The sequence below is a fragment of the Amphiura filiformis genome, chromosome 12, assembly GCF_039555335.1.
Source record: "Amphiura filiformis chromosome 12, Afil_fr2py, whole genome shotgun sequence".
Lineage (NCBI taxonomy): Eukaryota > Metazoa > Echinodermata > Ophiuroidea > Amphilepidida > Amphiuridae > Amphiura > Amphiura filiformis.
In genome coordinates, this window is record NC_092639.1 from 41430300 (window position 1) to 41449358 (window position 19059).

The following is a 19059-nucleotide window of genomic DNA, read 5'->3' on the forward strand; positions in this document are numbered from 1 at the left end:
TACTTGGATAATCTGACCAATCAAGATACACCATTGCCTCATATGCCACATACCTCTACACTTACTGCAATGAGTGCTGCATATAGGAAAACTATGGTAGGTCATTGAGTGATTAGGTCATTGATTGATTGATTGATTGATTGATTGCATACTTGTATAATCTGACCAATAAAGATACACCATTGCCTCATATGCCACATACCTCTTCACTTACTACAATGAGTGCTGCATATAGGAAAACTATGGTAGGTCATGATTGATTGATTGATTGATTGTCCCACAGCCCCAAGGGGTATTCAGAGGTCCAAAGAAAAAGCTGAAAGCTTAAACTTCATTCGTGCACTCCTAGATAGTGATAACCAATCAGAGAAAACATTAGTAAATTACTAGTCGTGCATAAATGTTGTACAATTGCACAGGCGCGCACTCCGCGTAGTACGCGCAGTACTTTCAGACGCGTTCATTTTACTTGTAGGTTGAGCTATTTATACAGCGTGTCCCAAAAGTAACTTAACATTGTGAATCTGCCATATCTCAAATATTTCCTACTTCATACCAAAATGGATAACATATTCACATAGATTGATCTTTTAGAATTATTCTGATACCAAAAACAGCATTATTGATGACCCCTTGACCTTACTGTGCGACTGTACATATGTGTGTATCAAACCCACAAAAGCAAGCTCATTATGTTCTTTGTTCAAGCACATGAATGATGTGCTTCCCTGAACGAAAGAGTTAGTTCACTCACTGCACACGCTGCATTTAGGTATGAACATTCATGGATTGCACGGCCTAGCATAAGCATGACTGCTGTTGTAGATTATAAATAGGATATATTGACAATATTAAACTTTACTTTAAAACAGTTGAAGTGAAGATGAAGTTTCCTATAGATCAACAGATTCAGATCGTATGGTTCTTTGCCGAGACAAAGTCGGACAAACTCACTCAAGCAAAGTTTAAGGAACATTTTAATGTAAATTATGCACCCGGCTGAAATACAATCCAGCAACTAGGGCAGAAATTCCTATCAACGGGATCTGTCCATGAACTTTCTCGGAAAGAACAGGAAGATTGGCTACAAACATCGATGTCATACGAAGAGCGGTGGCGAAAAGCCCAAGACTATCAGTACATCGACTTTCAATGGAGAACAACGTACCGCGTACAACTGTTCATCGAATCCTCAGAAAAAATCTTAAGCAGTTTTCATATAAAATCCAGATAAAGCACAAAAGGAAGATTACGCATTGAAAACAAACAAACAAACAAACAAACAAACAAACAAACAAACAATCAAACAAACATAGCAAAATTAAACAAAACAGATTTTAAAACGATAACACGTTATATCGTGTATCACGTCTCAAAAGCGAGACTTATTTTTGCGTTTATAAAAGTGGGTTTTACGGCACGGTAGATATCCGTTAATTTCATGACAAAGGGTCATGACCACATAGGCATGTTTGGTCTCATAACATTTCTAAAAGAATTATCTACATACTGTACAATTTTTGTAACAACACTATTAACCCAACGCAAGTTATGGCCAGTTTACAATGTCAAGTTACTTTTGGGACACCCTGTATTTGCTTGCATTTTCCAACATATTTAGTGACAATTTTGTTATAAAAATTACAAAAATCACAGGATTTTTTTCTCGTGTATGAAATAGGTTAATAGACGCATCAACATCTCAGTATGCGTGCATTATTTTGTACAATTTCACTCCCAGAAAGTGATATGCATGTATTAAAGGAAATCTGTACCATAAACTAATCAATGGCTAATATAGTTATATACCCCTAAATTAAACATACCAGACGCTTTATATGAATTTCGGAATATTCCTAACAAAGAAAAAGCACTTTTAATCCTTTGTTTCTGCGATTCAAGGGAGCCGCCATGATAGCTGCTTGTGAATCCTTTCTGCCACAAACGGTACTGTAACCTTTCTCACAGACCCACGGTGAGCGTGTGTTGCAGTATGGCATTCGCAACCCCTACAGCGAATTTTGGTTTTTAGTGCTGTTTTTACTTTTCGTTCTCAAAAGACATAAATATCATAAATATTACTTAAAATACATTTTTTTATGTTCTGTAGTTTTATGGGTAGAAATTGTCGCGTTTTCTTTTGAACGAATGTTGAATCTGAACTTCGGTAGTATTCGCTTCGTGTCACCAAAGTTCACGAGGGACGAGGCTTGTGGCACGGATTTCGCTGGTTTCAAAATCAGGGTACCGTTACAGCGTAATAAAAATACATCGGGTATCAATATGGCAGCCACCTTGGATCGCAAACTCACCGCTAATCGTCGTAAGGAATTAAGAATTTCTCCTTTATTTGGACGTATATAAGCTTGGGACTTTTACTGTTTGTTGTTTTTATTATTGCTGCAACTATATAGCCATTGATTAGTTTATGGTACAGATTCCCTTTAACCTATAAATAGTGCAACATATATTTTTTTTGAAAAAAAAAATAGCATCATTTATTTCACTTTTTCTGTGTAAATGAAATACCATATAACCATACCACGGTCCATCTGCAGGTGTAAGCCTCCACATATTTTTCAAAATATTCTACAAAAAAATCATTTCACCAAGTTGATTTAGAGGAATAGGGAAACTATAAATTTCTTGATTCTGAGAACACATACTCACTGCATGCACTGTGTATGTCACATATTTTGTGGAATGACATGATTTTGTGACCTGCCTTTTACCTGTAGCCAGTTGCCTAGTGAAAACTGTATTCAAAGGCTGTGATTGGAACACAGGAAGGTGTCACGTTACTGTAAGTGTGTGTGGTAAGCATTGTACTCGCAACGCAATTATTATTTCATGCCAAGTGAGCTTTCACAATCAAGAAATTAATATTTTCCCCATACATGTAGTGTGTGTTATAGAGCCATAAAGAATGAATATGGCGTAAGTGTTCCGATATATCCAACCAATAAATTATTTTTCATTTTTTTATAAATTTTGCAGCCTACAACAGACATTGCAACTCTAATTCTAGATTCCTATCGTAAGTTTGGTTTACTCAAGAATCAAGAGATCGAGAAGATGAGACTAAATCAACGTCTACGAGTCGTCCAAGGGTTGGAGGACTCGGCTAGGAGGACCATTGTGAGGAGTCTAGCTGTGGAGATACCGTTTGCTGCTCATGAATTGGAAGAATTATACACATTATTTAAAGTGAGTCCTATGATGTGCAGAATCCCCTTTTGTCTTGAGTGAATCAGAGTGTTTTCAATGGAGATATATCCAAAAAAGACAGTTACTTTTTTTTTCAAAAATCTAAAATACAAGCAATATGCTGTGAAAATCTGAAAAACAAGCTATATTCATAATCAAGGTACATATTTTGTTTCTATAGGAGGAATTTCTGACTAGCAGTGGACTGCTACCTTCAGGCCCCGTTTTGGACCAAACGCAACATTTTCTTTCAAGTGTGAAGATTGACATGGATAAATATGTCACCTTGTTCCTTGCTTTGTCACCGTGGGCAGGGGAGACTCAGGCTGAAATCATGGCTGTCAGAGCTTTCAGGGTAAGTGTGCAAGATAGACATGGATAAATGTTCTGTTTTGGCATGCTGACTGTGTGGGTCAGATATCTTACCAGGAATACAGAAGATGCATGTAGAAACAGCAAGCATAGTGTAACAGAAGTGTTGGTAGGGATATTGCAAAACAAGGGTAATGCCATACATTTGTGGAAATTTTTATTCTTCAAAAAAGGGAGAAGTTATGCATGTCCAATGAATTTTAGTACTAGCCAATATGTAAAGTCATATGCTTTGCATGTTATAATAAAAGCACAATTTAACTTGGTTCTGAGTCTTTATAGTCTAAAGTGTTAAAATCTTAGGTTGTCATTTTTTTCTAAATGAGCTAAGGGTCATAAATCCAAGATGGCCGTCAGTTAAATTATAAAAAATAAATAAACATGGTACAATCAAGTTGTACAATTCCTCAAACTCTTCGTCTAACCATAAGGAATAAGCTTTATATTTATGTTTTGAACAATTAGCTTGAAATATATCAGTGCCTGAAAATACAAGATTGTAATAGAAATACAATAATGTATTCTCACAGTTTTTTGACACGGACAGTGATCAATTACTAAACTTCTGTAATGTTTTCTCGCAGTTTTTTGATACCAACAGTGACAGCTTACTAAACTTCTGTAATGTTTTTCACAGTTTTTTGACACAGACAGTGATCGATTACTAAACTTCCGCGACTTTGCCTTGGGGCTTGGGATCATGTATCGTGGTGAGATGAATGAGAGATTACGGCTCTTGTATGAATTACACTTACCCCCTGCATTACTACCAGAGGATCTGGAGAGTCCTATAGGGGACCCACAAGCAGGTGAGATAAATGGTTTGCTTTACCTAACTACAACTGGTTTTGGCACGAGAAATGGAAAAAAAGAGAATATGTTAAAAGAACATTTTCCTTTTTTGTTTCTTGTTTGTGTGAGTACCTTTCATATGCATGTTTTACGGGCATATACAATTTATGATATTATTATGAGGACAATGCACTATTGCATGTCCATGGGGTTTTCTATAGAGAACCCTTGTTTTGGTAGCAAATTGGCGGATCTGGGCAAGTCTTCACACTACATCATGTTTAACATGTAACCATAGGTTGTTAGGGATCAATTCAAAACTCGTCCACCGGTTGACTGCCGGTTCTGGGCGGTTATTGGTAGTTCTAAAAGTCTTTGGGAATATACATATTAATGAGGTCATTCGTGTCACCCTGATTCACATGGCTGGTTGATATCACCCAGCTATCCGCGCAAGTAATACAATTTTCCAGTGTAGTACAATAGAAAGAATTGATTTTCCATCCCAGGAGTTCTTCTCAGTCAATGTTGCTATCATTCTGGAAACTCATCATTCTTGAAATTAATATAGCAATGACCTCTGACAATAAACCGGCCGGAACCACCCGGAAGCGGCTGTCAACCGCCAGTCGAGTTTTGATTTGATTCCTTAAATCAATTTCCATGGATTTTTGTGACGTGCCCACACCTGTCATCCTGAGTTAGTGTAGTGGTCTTCTCACTCGCTTCTCACCACTGTGGCTGGGGTTCAATTCCCTGCTGTGCTACATGTGAGTTTGGTTGCCGAGCCATGCTCTTCCTCGCAGGTTTTTGTCCGGGTGCTCCGGTTTTCCTCCTGCATCTAAAATCGGACCTCTTCCCATATCCCTGTCCCGTCATATCCGGATGGCATCCCTTGAATTTGGTAGCCTCTGAGCACTATTGGGCTTCGCCTGGCTTCGGCTGAATGTTATAAATAAATGTTATATATAAATAAATAAATTACAGTATGCAGTACATTTGCCAATTTAAATAAGTATCTCCTGTCATTTGAGTCATTTCAGAAGGTAGCACAGTAGGACAAGCATCCCCAGATTTGGACACTGAAGCTGCATTAGATGCAGTGGAATTCTTTGAGGCCACTCTGAAGACACCAACACAGGAGGAACATACACTGGTATGTATGAAAGATGATATGATATCATTGCTGTTCTGCCTTGTACGTGATTTTTAACTACCTCGAGAAAAACTCTTGATTGAATGGTCTCATAATGTGAAGTTTTGATTGTACTGAGATATTGATCCTGCGATGCAGTAGTTTCCGACATATGTAGGTACAGAGACTGATAAACAATAGAAAAATACTCGCTATACATTATTTGGTGATTTTCAAAACAGTTTTGATGACGTCTGACTAATTTTGCTTGATCCTAAACACATTTTATTTATGCACGACAGGTACCAAGTACATCGCTAGAAGGAATAGCACCAAAAGAAGATGAAGATGAAACTCCACCAGTTGAACAACAAGAACCACCAAGTCTTAAGAAAGAAACAGAAGAAAACAAACAAGAAACAACAGAAAAGGAAACAACAGAAAATAAAGATGAAATGGTTGAACAGGAAAACAAAAACAGAGAAGAAAAGTCGGCAGAAAACCAGAAGTCTGAAGAAGTCAAGAACAAAGATGAGGGGGAAGTACCTAGTGACAAGCAGAAGTCTGAGGGAGAGACTGATGTGTTATCTGTGGAAGAGGCTGTACTGATGGAGTCTGGTGAGGAGGCCAATGCAGAGGAGAAAAAAGGTAATGAACAAAATGGAACTGTAAGATTCTTGGGTCAGAATGGGATGAAAATCGGCACAAAAAAAACCCCAGTGAATGTATGAGGTTTTTGGACAATTTAATTACACTTATAAGACAAACTTGAAGGTAAAAATAAAGGTAAAGGCACATGTTGGGATTCAGGGTAGTTTGATTTAAATCACATTGATTTAAATCACAAAACCTTTTTAATTTTTTACCATTTTTGATAAATGTAAGTTAATTTCTTCGTTAAATTGACCATTTTACTTCATTCCTAATGTTTCTACAACTTTTGGACACAATTATAATACCTCTATGGTGTCACTTTATCTGTTGCAAAAAATCATCTTCAAGTGCAGAATTCAACAGGTTTTTTCCCATAATTTTACCAACTTTTTGTCTTTGAAATTTTCACATGTAAAAACATGTTTTGATTTTTTGTAATAGTATTGTGCATATGTCTACCATTCCACTGGTCTCTTTTGACTTTAATTGATCATGGGGTATACCAGTTCTTGAAAAAAAAAAAAAAAAAAAAAATTGATTTAAATCAAAACAATCCAATTTAAATAAAAAAATTTAAAAAAATTAAAAATCGAATTTTAAATTTTTTTTTAAAAGCCCACCTGCCCATGCTGTAACTGAAAATATGCAACCATGTTCTGGGCCAAAGCACCTCCATGTTTTCCTCGAGGTGCCTGTGCACACTCTCATTTTGCCCTATGCCACACCTGCAAGACAAGTGCCCAACTTCACTAACCCTAGCATCACCTCATACTACAAAATAAACACTACAGTCTGGGTGCCACCCTTCATTAGGCCAGGGGCAAGCAACAGACCGCTCTGAGAATGTTAAGGTTAATTCAGCCATATCTATTGCTGGAAATACTGCGACACCTGTATCGGATCAAATTGAAGCAATTTAGCACTTTTCAGTTTAAAACCTGATAAAATTAAATATCCATGATCCAGAAATGAAAATTTGGACTTGTTTGAAAAGAATATATCAGCAAGCTAAGCAATTAAGTTACAATATCTTTTTTGATCACAGATCCTGAGAAAGATGAAGAGAAAGAAGGTTATCGCTATTACCTCAAAAAATGGGCAAAGGAGAAGGAAGATGAAGAAAGAAAGAAAAGCTTCAAGAACCTACCCAGGATGAATCAGGTATGGAATACCATAGAAGCTTTTTTATGTGTTATGGACAAAATTTGTTGTACAAGTTCATAATCTTGTACTTAATTGCTTATTGAATGGTGTGACAGTGATATTATCTTGTTATAATTATTAAGATTTATGCAAATTTCTATTCAACTATTGTATTACCAAGATTAAAGATTAGTCAAAAGATGAAGCTAAAAAAGGAACAATTCAACACATTTCTGTAGAATGAATCGGAGCAGTTTTAAACATTTTAAAATTGCTCTAAGATTATTGAGCATCATGATGATTGATACAATTGTGCATCTCATATCCCCAAAACTCAAAATAAACTTTATACTTTGAAAAAAATCAATACACTTTTTTGTGGTCCAGTACTTGTGCTAATGAACAACAATACAATGTTAATGTGAAGAAATTCTCTACAAGATGGCAATATAATCCTCTTCAATTTTTTTCGATTCCAGCAACAATTTATCCAGCTTTTGAAAACGTTATATGACATGTTTGGAGACCATCCGAAGGAGCAAGACTTGTACCGTTCTATTGCCAAAGTTGGTTCTCTCCTCTTTGAAATCGGAGAAGTAGGCAAACAATTTTACAAGAAAAAATCACCACTAGCAACAGATTCTGAGAGTGAAAGAACTGATGAAGAATCACCCGCACACCTTGCGAGGAAACATGAGACTGCGAATGAGACTACCAAAGAGGAGGGAAACTGTGCAAAGAATGATGGGGCAAATGGAAGCGGTGACAGCCTGGAGGCAACACAGAAAATGACCAGTATGCAGATCAGTGATTCTGCATCATGTAGCTCAACAGGAAGTACCCCAAGACACCGAGCTCGTCGCAATCCGTTTGGAGATCCACTTGATGATGAATCACCATCACATGGCAGACCAGACTCTTTATCGCTGACTGCACTAGATGCTTACTGGGAAATCACATTTGAACAATTTTTAGCATCAACGCTAACAGAGCCTAGCCTAGTGGATTTTTTTGAACAAAGGCCAGGCGTGATATCGTTGATTAATGGCTATCGTCAAAGAAGGACATTTCAGCGTCAACTCAGTGAATTTAGCATGATACAATTACCATCCCAGTAGAATTGTGAAATTTGTGTTGAAAATTTGTAAATATTAGGCAAAATATTGCTACATATATATAGAAATATAAAATATGTTAAATGTGAATTTTCTGTTCAGCTGCTGTTGGACGTTTGGTTCTAATTCAATGTGCAATCACTGTCGTCATAATGTGCTGAGCTTAACACATGGGACAAATAGGTATATGTATGTCATCCCCGGTCCCGGTACTCCGTGTATGTGCTGGATAAAGGATCAGAATAAGACCATTATCAGATATAATGTGTCTTGTTCAGATTGTGGTGAGCTTCTTAAAGTCCTTTGCAAGGCAAGCCTACAGGGTGAAGCTTGCAAGGACTAGCTAGTGAGTGAGCCACAGCCTGAACAAGGCACATTATCTAATACAGGGCGATTCAAAATAACCTGTACCTAAGTTTGTACTTTTTTCTGGCATCTTGGAACACTCTAAATAGGTACTAACATATTTGTATGATGCAATGTTGCTTTACCAGCCATAGACAATTTTAATTTAACCAATTGGTTATTTCAATTAGAAGATTTAGAAAAATTTTGACAACTAGTCAGTTTCATGTCAACCTACAGATTCTATTGAACATTTTGTGTGCACCACATTTTTGGGAGTGCCTTTTTCAAATAATTTTATTGTGCAAACTTTCACATAATTATAATGAACAACACATCACTCTATATCATTTCTTTTTTATTATTTGATTACTGCTTAACTTGGGTATATCATTTTGGCTCACCCTGTAATAGTCTGTTTTGAATTCTTTATCTTGTATACATATGGTGTGTGAAGAAACAATGTGCTTAAACATATCCAATGGTTACTATAATACTTCTTTCACTACATTATTATTGATACACTGTAGTGTGGGGACCATGTTAATGCAAGCAAGAAAGTCATACTGCCAGTAATTGTCATTTCATCTGTTATGTAGACTTTGTATCGCTGTTTGATATTCCAAATCTTCATCATGATGTAAGATTGTAACTTGATGTTGATTGGTGAAAACATGTTGACCAATCCCAGTCATGGATTGTTGACCAAACAGTAACCACATACATACAACAAGTTCATCTTGCTTGGTCATGCCACATACAATGGGAGAAAAATAATATAAAACATCTCAAGAAATCCCAGACTGGTTAATCATGTTGCTGATTGGTCAGTCATCCATCACTAGAATTGATCAGCATGTGTTTTCACCAATCAACATCAAGCTCTTATTGTATCTGCTTGCTGATTGGTCAGTAATCAATTATGCTGATTGGTCAATATGTGTTTTGACCAATCAATATCTAGTTGTTATACTGATGGTAATGATTGGTTGATTGTGTATCTGGTAGCTGGTTGGTCAGGAAACTGTTGCTATTGATTTTGTGTTTGACAAATCAACATCATGTTGTTATGTCACATGATGATCGGTCAGTTCTTGATATGGTGCTGTAATTTATGGATAATCATGGAAATATGCATTTTACATGTATATAATGTGAATAGTGCTTTGGGGATCTAGCAGCTATGATCAGGAAGATAAATCAGCCATGTTCTTTACAATTAGAATGTAACTGAAGTACAACTTATATGTTTTTTCGCTGCTTTCAACAAGTCCTCAGGGGGAGGTTTTTTTTTTGTATTTCATAATGTTTGAGAAATACAGAAGAAAATATTTTGCATGCATAAAATGCCTTACACATTTTCAAAATATTTTTAAAGAGTGTTTACAAGCAGGTGAAATCAATAATATAATCAAAATCAATCCATAGCATTCCTAAAAGTTATATTTTTCGCTTTCTTACCAAGGAATTGATTTGGCAATAAATGTTTGGCATGGAAAGTATATTTTGCCAGAAAACCTCAAATTTGGCATCTTGGTTTTGGAATACGTAGAGAAAACAAAATGTTTTTTTAAGCCTAAACATGTTTCCCAAATTTATTTTTGTAGTTTGCTGAATATATGTTTTTTAAAGACACATTTAGATTTAATCATATTTCAACTTCCCACTACACAAAATGTTATAGCCAGTGAGAATAATTCCACCGGTCATCCAGGATTCGAACCTGGGACTTTTGGTTTATCGGTCCAGTGTTTCACCAAGTGAGCTTCTGGGTCAGCTGGGGAAGAGCTGAAGATTTTTTTAAATTTATAGATAAATATTTAGATTGGATTGAAAAGTGCATTCCTGCAATATGGTGATGAAATTAAAAAAAATAATAAGCACAAGACCTGTACCTCAATGTTTGTACATGTATGAACTATGTCAGCATATCATTGCCACAATGCAAATATAGTCAGAATTTTAGGGGTATCCATGGTATGCATCATATGGGATTTCTGACTTTATTTCCTGATAAAAGATTTACATCGGAGAGAAATTATCACGACTTCACATTTGCAATATATCGCTTTGTCAGGTTTTATAGTCGGTGTTATCTAGAATTTCAACATTACATTGATGTACATGTCACATGTTTAGTTTCACTTTTATTATGTTAAATAATAGGCACCCCCAGCCTTTAAATAATGCTAATAGAGGCCGTCAGCCTTTCGCCATCTTGTGGGTACAAATGATCTGTGTGGTCATGCGTCGGACACTACGCGCAGGGCGCAGGTTGCCACGCAGCTGTTATCGCGGATCAACGCGGTGATTTTGCTGTTCACGCATGGAGATCGAACGTCCATCACAGCGTGTACCCACAAGATGGCGGCATATGATGTCACGCTGACGGCCTCTATTAGGTGTGATATATTTCCTTGCTATAATAATTGTACATCGACAAACTCTTAAAGGCCATGACTAAGAGTTATTTAGTACTCCAGGTTAATGGTCTGGACATAGATTATTTCACTTGACCAGGCCATGTATGATAGACCAATTTATTGTTATGTGGCATTAATATTTCTTTCTTCTTGAAAGAATAGAAATTGCATTAAAGTCAATGAAAGAGTATCTTATAGAATATTTTATTGTTATAGCTCTACATGAAAAAGTGTATTTTATGAAATATGAATCAATGAAATATGAAATATATGGTATGAATGAAATGTACATGTATGTAAGAATTGGAAGTGTACATTTGATTGAATGTTAAAGGTGTCAGGAATAAGGCCAAGTCAAATTAATTATTTGTTTCTCATCCTAACTTTTTTCAAAAAGGAGGATGTTGAGAGCACTTTTTGGAAACGGTTGTAACCTCAAAGACGATAGGTCTAGTGTGTCTTTTCTTTTCAGCAAGACTTCCATAACTCACACAAATATATAGGTAGAAAAGGTAGAAAAGGTACTGACAGGGAAAATCTATCGAAATTTCGTCTTTTTTTTTTGTAAAAAAAAAACGAAACTTTTTTTTTTTGATGAGGCAACAAAAAACTATGCGGGCGGGGACGAGAAACTATTGGATGGGGAGATGTCACCAAAACGAAACTTTTCTTTCCTATAGGTCTTGCCCATTTTTTCATGCCCTTGTGCTATTCTCAGATATCTGGGAAATTACTTTGCAGTGCTAAAAATGGGTAGCCTTTATCATGTGGCACTCTACTATTTGAAATAAATATGAATGGCAATTTTTTATTTACTATAGACAAGTTTGAAATTTTGTAAACTGTACCATTTCTTTTGATATTATGTATTCAATTAACTTTATTGTGTATTTGAAAACCATATTTTATAAGAAATGAAAGAAAGGTGTTATTGTATCCTTGGGCCTAGCAGGTTTTAAATACCAACATCAGAATCTGTGCAATTTTGAAACCAAGCTCTACAAAATCTGGCACCAGCTGTGGTTTTAAGTTGATAGCTAGTTACAAACCTAGAATTTGAATAGAAATGACCTTTGTATATTTGTTTGTTGCTGTTATACTTGATTCATTTTACCTTGGCAGTCGCGGGGGTCCTTTCGAACGTTCTAATGAGTCAAATAGGGCCCAAACTTAAACCAGAGTGAACACGATAATGCGATTGATTTTCTTACACGTAAAAAACTAAACATACGGCCAATTCAGAGAGAAAATCTTGTTTGTCGTATAGGACCTACTATAGCCAGTTACTTTTTGTTGGCCGCTGAGCTATATCTTTTCAGATACTGCATAACGCGTTCCCATGTTGAAAGTTGACAAGCTATTTCTACTTGCTTTAAAGAGAGCACAAATATGCACACAGTATAGACAATTGAATGAAGACGATTTATTTGTGCTAGGATTTCATTTAATATAAAAAAAATTTATATTTTAATATACCTCATACCATATCAAGAACATAAGATAATATTGTAAAGGCCATAAATATACGCATCCATGCATAGGGAGACAAACATGATAAAGTTAATCTGTTCTTTTCATTCTCGATCATTAGCCTTTGGAACATTTGACATGCACACTGTTTGTCTCATTGCTTTTCTCTCGGGCCATATAGTAATTTAAATCGTGAAACCGTAGAACGATCTGTTGGTCAGCATAGATATTGAAAGAAATTGAATCCCATCACATCAATTCAAAGCTACACCCTTTTTTTTGAAATACTGGTTACCAGCAACTTAAAATGTATGAGGTATAATTTATGGAAACATGTTAGATCTTAGGATACAACATTTTTCTTTTCAAGTCTATTTAAAATATAAATAAATAAAACTGACTAAGTTAATTGAACATAGTTTAACAGTACATTTTGTATCATATTTGTGCCCATCCATCACAAATGGGCTGTAATGTTGGCAGAAATAGTTTTGAGATATGGTCTATTGAACTCCAAAAATTAAACAAAATCAAAGAATTTCCTACCAATGTATTGATATGTTGCTCCTTTGCAAACAAGTAATAGTTACATATATCATTGGAAAGCTTATTTTGAGGAGAATTTGATTGCCCAATATCTCAAAAAGTGAACATGCCAACATGACAGCCCATTTGTGATTTGGATGTTCACATTAATACAACCAGGGTGTTAACAATAGTCATTTGAATGTATGACATAAATGTTGTGTAATTCCATAGACCCAGTCATGATTTATTAGGCCAATTTTTTTTAATGACTCACTAGTGTATAGGCCTGTAGGCAATGTACATTGGATATGTGGAAAGATACATCAATACTTCACTTCAGACCTTCAATACGTAAGATACACCATAGAAATGGATTCAAGTAGAACGATTGCATTTATTGGAAACATTGATGCAGGAATGGACAGGGTTATAATGAGTTTACAGTAATGTTTTTCTTCTTAAGAAAAATGTTGTTGGCCAAATTTAGCTTTGAAATGAAATATAGACACAGATAAAATAATAAAAGTATTTTTTTTAAAGGGCCAACCCTGATTTTGGCCAATTTTGGGTCTCTTGTTTGAGGGCAAGCAAACCAAAACATTTTTTGGTCTTATGCCTACTTGATTCAGGGCCCAGTAAGTCAATGTTGCCCTTAATCATGTCTATATAATATGAGAGTCTCAGCTAAGTTACTGCAACTGTACTGTAAGTGTGTAAAATGAAACCAAAATGGAGACCACCTTTTAAAAACTAAACTTGCTAGCTCCACCACTATTCCTCATTTACTAGTTACTATTTATAATTAAACAGCATGTTTTTTCTAAGAAATGTTAATTTTTTTAAAAATACATGTAGTAAATATCAATTGTAACAGTAGTCCGCAATTACCGCATTCGACCTAATTAACCCCCTCCCCTGGGATCCCTACATAATTTTTCAATTGAAAACGGTCTGCAAGTTCTCCAGTTTCGGTGCACCTGTACAACTAAAATTTGACAAACATCTGAACACAATTAACATCTAAACCTTTCTGGCTTAGGATTATGATGATTTTGAGTTCAGATACGCTATATTTTTTAATGTTAATGTGTGTATTAAATTCCCAATTTGGATGTGTATATCATTCAATATGCCCCCTTCTCTAAATAGGTTCAATACTAAAATATTAGCTGGCTACTATGAGTTACATAATGGGGTTGAATGAGCCAGTTTTGGAAAAGCACTCTTTGTTAACATGGTTTAATAATGTGTGAGTTAAATCGGATATAAATCATGGTGAAAAATAGCAAACAGAAGAAAAAAGTCTTTGGGGAAAAAATGTGTGTGGTACCAGTATACGTAGTAAATTGGTCAAAGTTGGTTCTGTGTGATATATTACAATATAAAAGCAAGCAGTAAAGAATTAATATTTCTGAATGAAATAAATACAAATGTGACACAAGACTTGTCTATTTGATACATTTATTTTCAAAGTTAATGTACAAGTACAAAAGCACTTTGAATGACATCTATAATACAATGTAGGCTTTGGCCTGGTGCAGGTGGTGACAATACGGTAGAGCCAGCTACATGCACATCTATGTGGCATTAGACTTCACCAATAGTACCACAGCCATTGCAAATACATCTATTTCTTCAGAACTATTAACCGTATTCACAGTATTTTAACATATAAAAAAAGGTGGCTTAGATATGTGCATTTTGATACCCCCGTTGTCACTTTGTACTTCAGATTACTGCAAAGTAAAGGCTCTATCAGTGATCCCAGCAAAAATGTTAACAAAATAATATTGTAGGATTGGCCTTGATGTGAAGGATATGTCAGTAACATAATTTCAAATAAAAAAAAATGGCAAAACTGAAGAAAAATGTGGTGTTGATAATTATGAAGCTATATACATTCATTATTGTCTCTATACTGGCAACCTCCGTCTTCGCTCTTTGCTTAGCCTGAGATGTTCCACTATAGGCCTAGCACTTTATGGGGGATGGGGGTATCTAAGGAACTAATTGCAACAGAATTTTTTTCACCACAGTGCATTTCCTTGAGGTTCCCAAAGTACCATATACTAAAAGTCCCAAAATATCCAAGTATGGGAAAGGTGCCTAATTTGCATAAATCCAAAATGGCAGCCAAAATTTCAAAACAAATCTAGAATTTGGCATACTTTCACTTCTAGATGGCCTATTACAATGATTTAACATTCTAGGAATGGATTTATGGACACATCGAGTCTAATGGGATATGTTGCAAAATGTTTACACAGCTGCATCATTAGCATATTTTCAAAATGGCCACCAAAATGTAAATTATCTGTATTTTATACAGGACACACATCATTTCGTATTGTAGAATAGCTTGGGAGCAACTGCAACATTGTTTTATACCACATTAATCATTTGAGAACCCTTGAATATTATACTAAAAGTACCAAAGTATCCAAGTATGAAACAGATGATTAATTTGCATAAATCAAAGATGGCTGCCTGCCAAAATTCAGAAAATGTAGATTGACATACCTTCACTTCTAAACTGAGACTGTTGGTTTACTAGTCTCAGCTTCTAAATATGCTAAACGGAGTGGGTTTGTGGACACAACCATTCTTATGGAATAGGATATAAACTGATTATAGAGAATGATCACTAGCATATTTTCAAAATGGCCATCAACGTGTAAATTACCTATATAGGCCTATTTACACAAACATAACAACATGTAAAACTACCCTTGGAACAAATCAACAGTTTCTTTCAACTTAATAAAATTTATTTGAGTTCCCTGAACAACATACTAAAGTTCTCATGTATATAGAGAAGTATGGGAAAGATGCCTTATTTGCATAAACCCAATAAATGTACCCAAAAGATGGCCACCAAAATTTCCAAAATAACACAATCACAAAGAACACAATCTCATTGTGGATCGTTACTCTTCCCACACAAGAAAATCCACAAGTTAACTTGGAATTCTCCCAATGGAAGGACAGTCAACCAAATTGACTATACCTTAATAGCTCTTAATCAACCGGAAATGGCGTAACTCCTTAAAAGACGTAAGGGTGTACATCCGGGGGGTCAGTACAGAGGAGCTGATGTTGGAAGTGACCATAACCTGGCAATTACTACCATCTAATATGACACCAGTAAACTGCTAGAGAGTGGTGTTTTGACATGCTTTTATGCTCAGTGGCGTAGATTTCTTTTTCACATTGGGGGGGATGAAGTTGGAAAAAAATCTTGAAGTATAGTCAATCCAGCACCCTTTGGCGACCTAATTAGTTTATGATATAAATGCGCGCGAAGCGCGCGAAAATTTTGCTATTTTGAAGCTAAACTGATGAAATATGGTGTAAAAGTAGATTAAATGCGCGCGAAGCGCGAAAATTTGCACTTTTGGGGCTAAAATGGGCAAATATGAGGTTAATTTGGTCAGAAACCCATAATCAGGCGTCAACATTGGGGGGGATGATTGTATGGACCACCCCCTGGCAAAATATTGGGGGGGATAAATCCCCCCCATCCCCCCCGGGATCTACGCCTATGTTTATGCTACAATCGGTGGAAGGTTCCATCTGTAGAGCGACGGAGATAATGTCAATGCATGGAAATGCTATTATATCATCTCCGACGTCATGTGACGGAAATGACTCTCTCGTAGTAAAATCATCTCCGAACGTCATATCCGTCACAAAATTGTGACGGATATGACGTGATGGTATATTGCGAAATGATCAAACTTTCAGCCCTAGTCCGGGGAGGGGAGGGGGACACTCAACTTTAGAAGTGACGGGTATGTGCCTACCGGCATAAGGGGTCATCGGGTAGAAAATTTTGAAATAATATCAACTTTCCCGAGCAACTTTCACTTCAAATAGTATGAGCCCAGGGGTGTCACTCCCATTCAGTGTGGCCTGTACACCATCCGCGATAATAAAACGCGTAAAAAGGCCAAAAGGGTAGTTTTTCGTGGGTAGGCACGATACGCGCGTATCGTGTTAGGGTGTCAAAAACATGAAAAATTGGAAAAAAGGTAGCAAAATTGCAATTGCTAATACGCGGAAATGGAATTTAAGGGTATGAAATTTGATGCAAGGAATAGGGTGTGAAAACAGGCGCGTGTTTAGGGTATCGTTTTAGCCAAGGGTTAAATCCTTGTTCAAGAGTTGATTATCGCGGATGGTACATGGTGTATACAGGCCACAATGGGAGTGACCCCCCGGGAGTATGAGCTAGTATGAAACTGAAATTTTCGCGCAGCAAAACCGAGGCCGGCCTAATACTCACTGGGTACTGTACCCCGGTATAATATGCCCCCGGCCACCCTCGACAAAAAGTCCAGGCATACTAGAAATGAAACTGCAATTGGGCCTTTTTCCAACTGACAATGTAGCCTACTTAACCAAATGTCTCATCATTTGGCGCCAGTGTAAACTTTTCCAACGACACCTCAGACACCCCCGCTCCCCCCGCCCCATCAACTTCGGATTGACGCCTAGTGTCCAAAAGACATAGCCCTAATATCGAAAGTGAACCGTGGTCCTGTGAATTATTGGGAGCCCCGGGTGGATGGGGGGGTGTACTCGACTTTGGAAGTGACGGGGCCGTCTTTCGGTGAGAAAAGGCAGTGGAGAACTTCGGGCTCCCCAAAAGGGTTTCCGTGAGACTGGGGAAATCTTACATAAATTTCAGTGAGACTGGGACAAATTTTGGGGTCAAAATATAAAAGTTGATACAAACTTAATTTTGAAACTTGAAGAAGTTCAAGTGATAAAATTTGAAGGACAAACTGACAGGGTCATTCAGAGTGAGAGATTATCATAAACTTTCCCAAAATTTTGGCAAAGAGGGGATCTTTTGGTGACAGGAAAACAAAAAATGGGTCAGTGGGTGAGAGGTAGTTTATTTAGTAAAACAAGAAAGGGGGTCATTTTATTGGGTGAGAGGGACTTGAAAAATGGGGTCGTGCTCGTGAGGTAAGGCCGCTGACTGGCGCGCCGCTACTGCCTGGCCGCCGACGTAAGCGTCATATCGCCATCTCTCGTTTTATTTTGACCAGGAAAATGTCGGCGTTCAGTGATTGATCGTAGAAAATTCTCCTCATGTTTACACTTGAATTTTGTTTCAGCTGATAAATACTGAGTGTTCAGACGACACCACAAACATGCCGGAACGTAAGTACATTGTATTCATCTTATAAATTATGACTAATTCGTTTCTGTTACTTAGAAAACTGATGTACAATAGTACAGTTGTAGTGCTATTAAAGTCAAAGAAGACTAGTCGGAGTCCTGCCAGCAAGACTACAGTACAGTCTCTCATGTCTTTATCATAAACATAATGACATCTACTGACCTGACGAGTTACAGTTACTGGAACTAGTGCTAAGACCCGGCCCCCAACTCCACCCTGAGTAAGGATAAACACTTGTGCTGAACGTCAAATTGGTCACTTATCGCTCACTGTTCAAAATGTGACATCTACACCAATTACAGTCCCCGAAACGGTCTACTTTTTAGCCGACCTCAATTCCGAAACATTTAGTGATAGTTAAAAATGTGATCCCCAACCCTTTGGTTACCTTTGGACGAATTTGTAGAAATCTCCGCGGAGTCTCCGTGTCTGAAATTCCCCGGTACAAACATCGAAAATGTCGCATCAATCCCGGTGATGATACTATATCCGCATCTAGTACAAGGAACTTATACGATGTCCTCATTCACAAACTAATACTATCTGTCCATCGTATAAGGTTATTGCCATACGATAATGTGCTGAAGGACTATTACACAGTCAAGAATAGGCTCCGTCATTTTTGTGTTATGATCCCTCCCACATGCCCAGTCTCCCAAAACATCAAAACATCAAAAGCGTTGC

General features: G+C 36.8%; 2 protein-coding genes across 2 annotated transcripts in view; both read left to right on the top strand.

Moving 5' to 3' along the window:
* LOC140166202 (TBC1 domain family member 9B-like) overlaps positions 1–11736 on the top strand; it is a 39006-nt gene extending 27270 nt beyond the window's left edge. Inside the window, exons 20-26 of the mRNA XM_072189608.1 lie at positions 3008–3207; positions 3389–3562; positions 4217–4388; positions 5415–5527; positions 5809–6154; positions 7206–7321; positions 7783–11736. Coding sequence (XP_072045709.1) covers positions 3008–3207; positions 3389–3562; positions 4217–4388; positions 5415–5527; positions 5809–6154; positions 7206–7321; positions 7783–8421 — 1760 coding nt within the window. The 3' untranslated portion in view covers positions 8422–11736. The remainder of the gene's footprint in view (positions 1–3007; positions 3208–3388; positions 3563–4216; positions 4389–5414; positions 5528–5808; positions 6155–7205; positions 7322–7782) is intronic.
* Positions 11737–18221: 6485 nt separating this feature from the next.
* LOC140166203 (protein Red-like) overlaps positions 18222–19059 on the top strand; it is a 29236-nt gene continuing 28398 nt past the window's right edge. The window contains 1 exon segment of the mRNA XM_072189609.1: positions 18222–18356. Coding sequence (XP_072045710.1) covers positions 18347–18356 — 10 coding nt within the window. The 5' untranslated portion in view covers positions 18222–18346.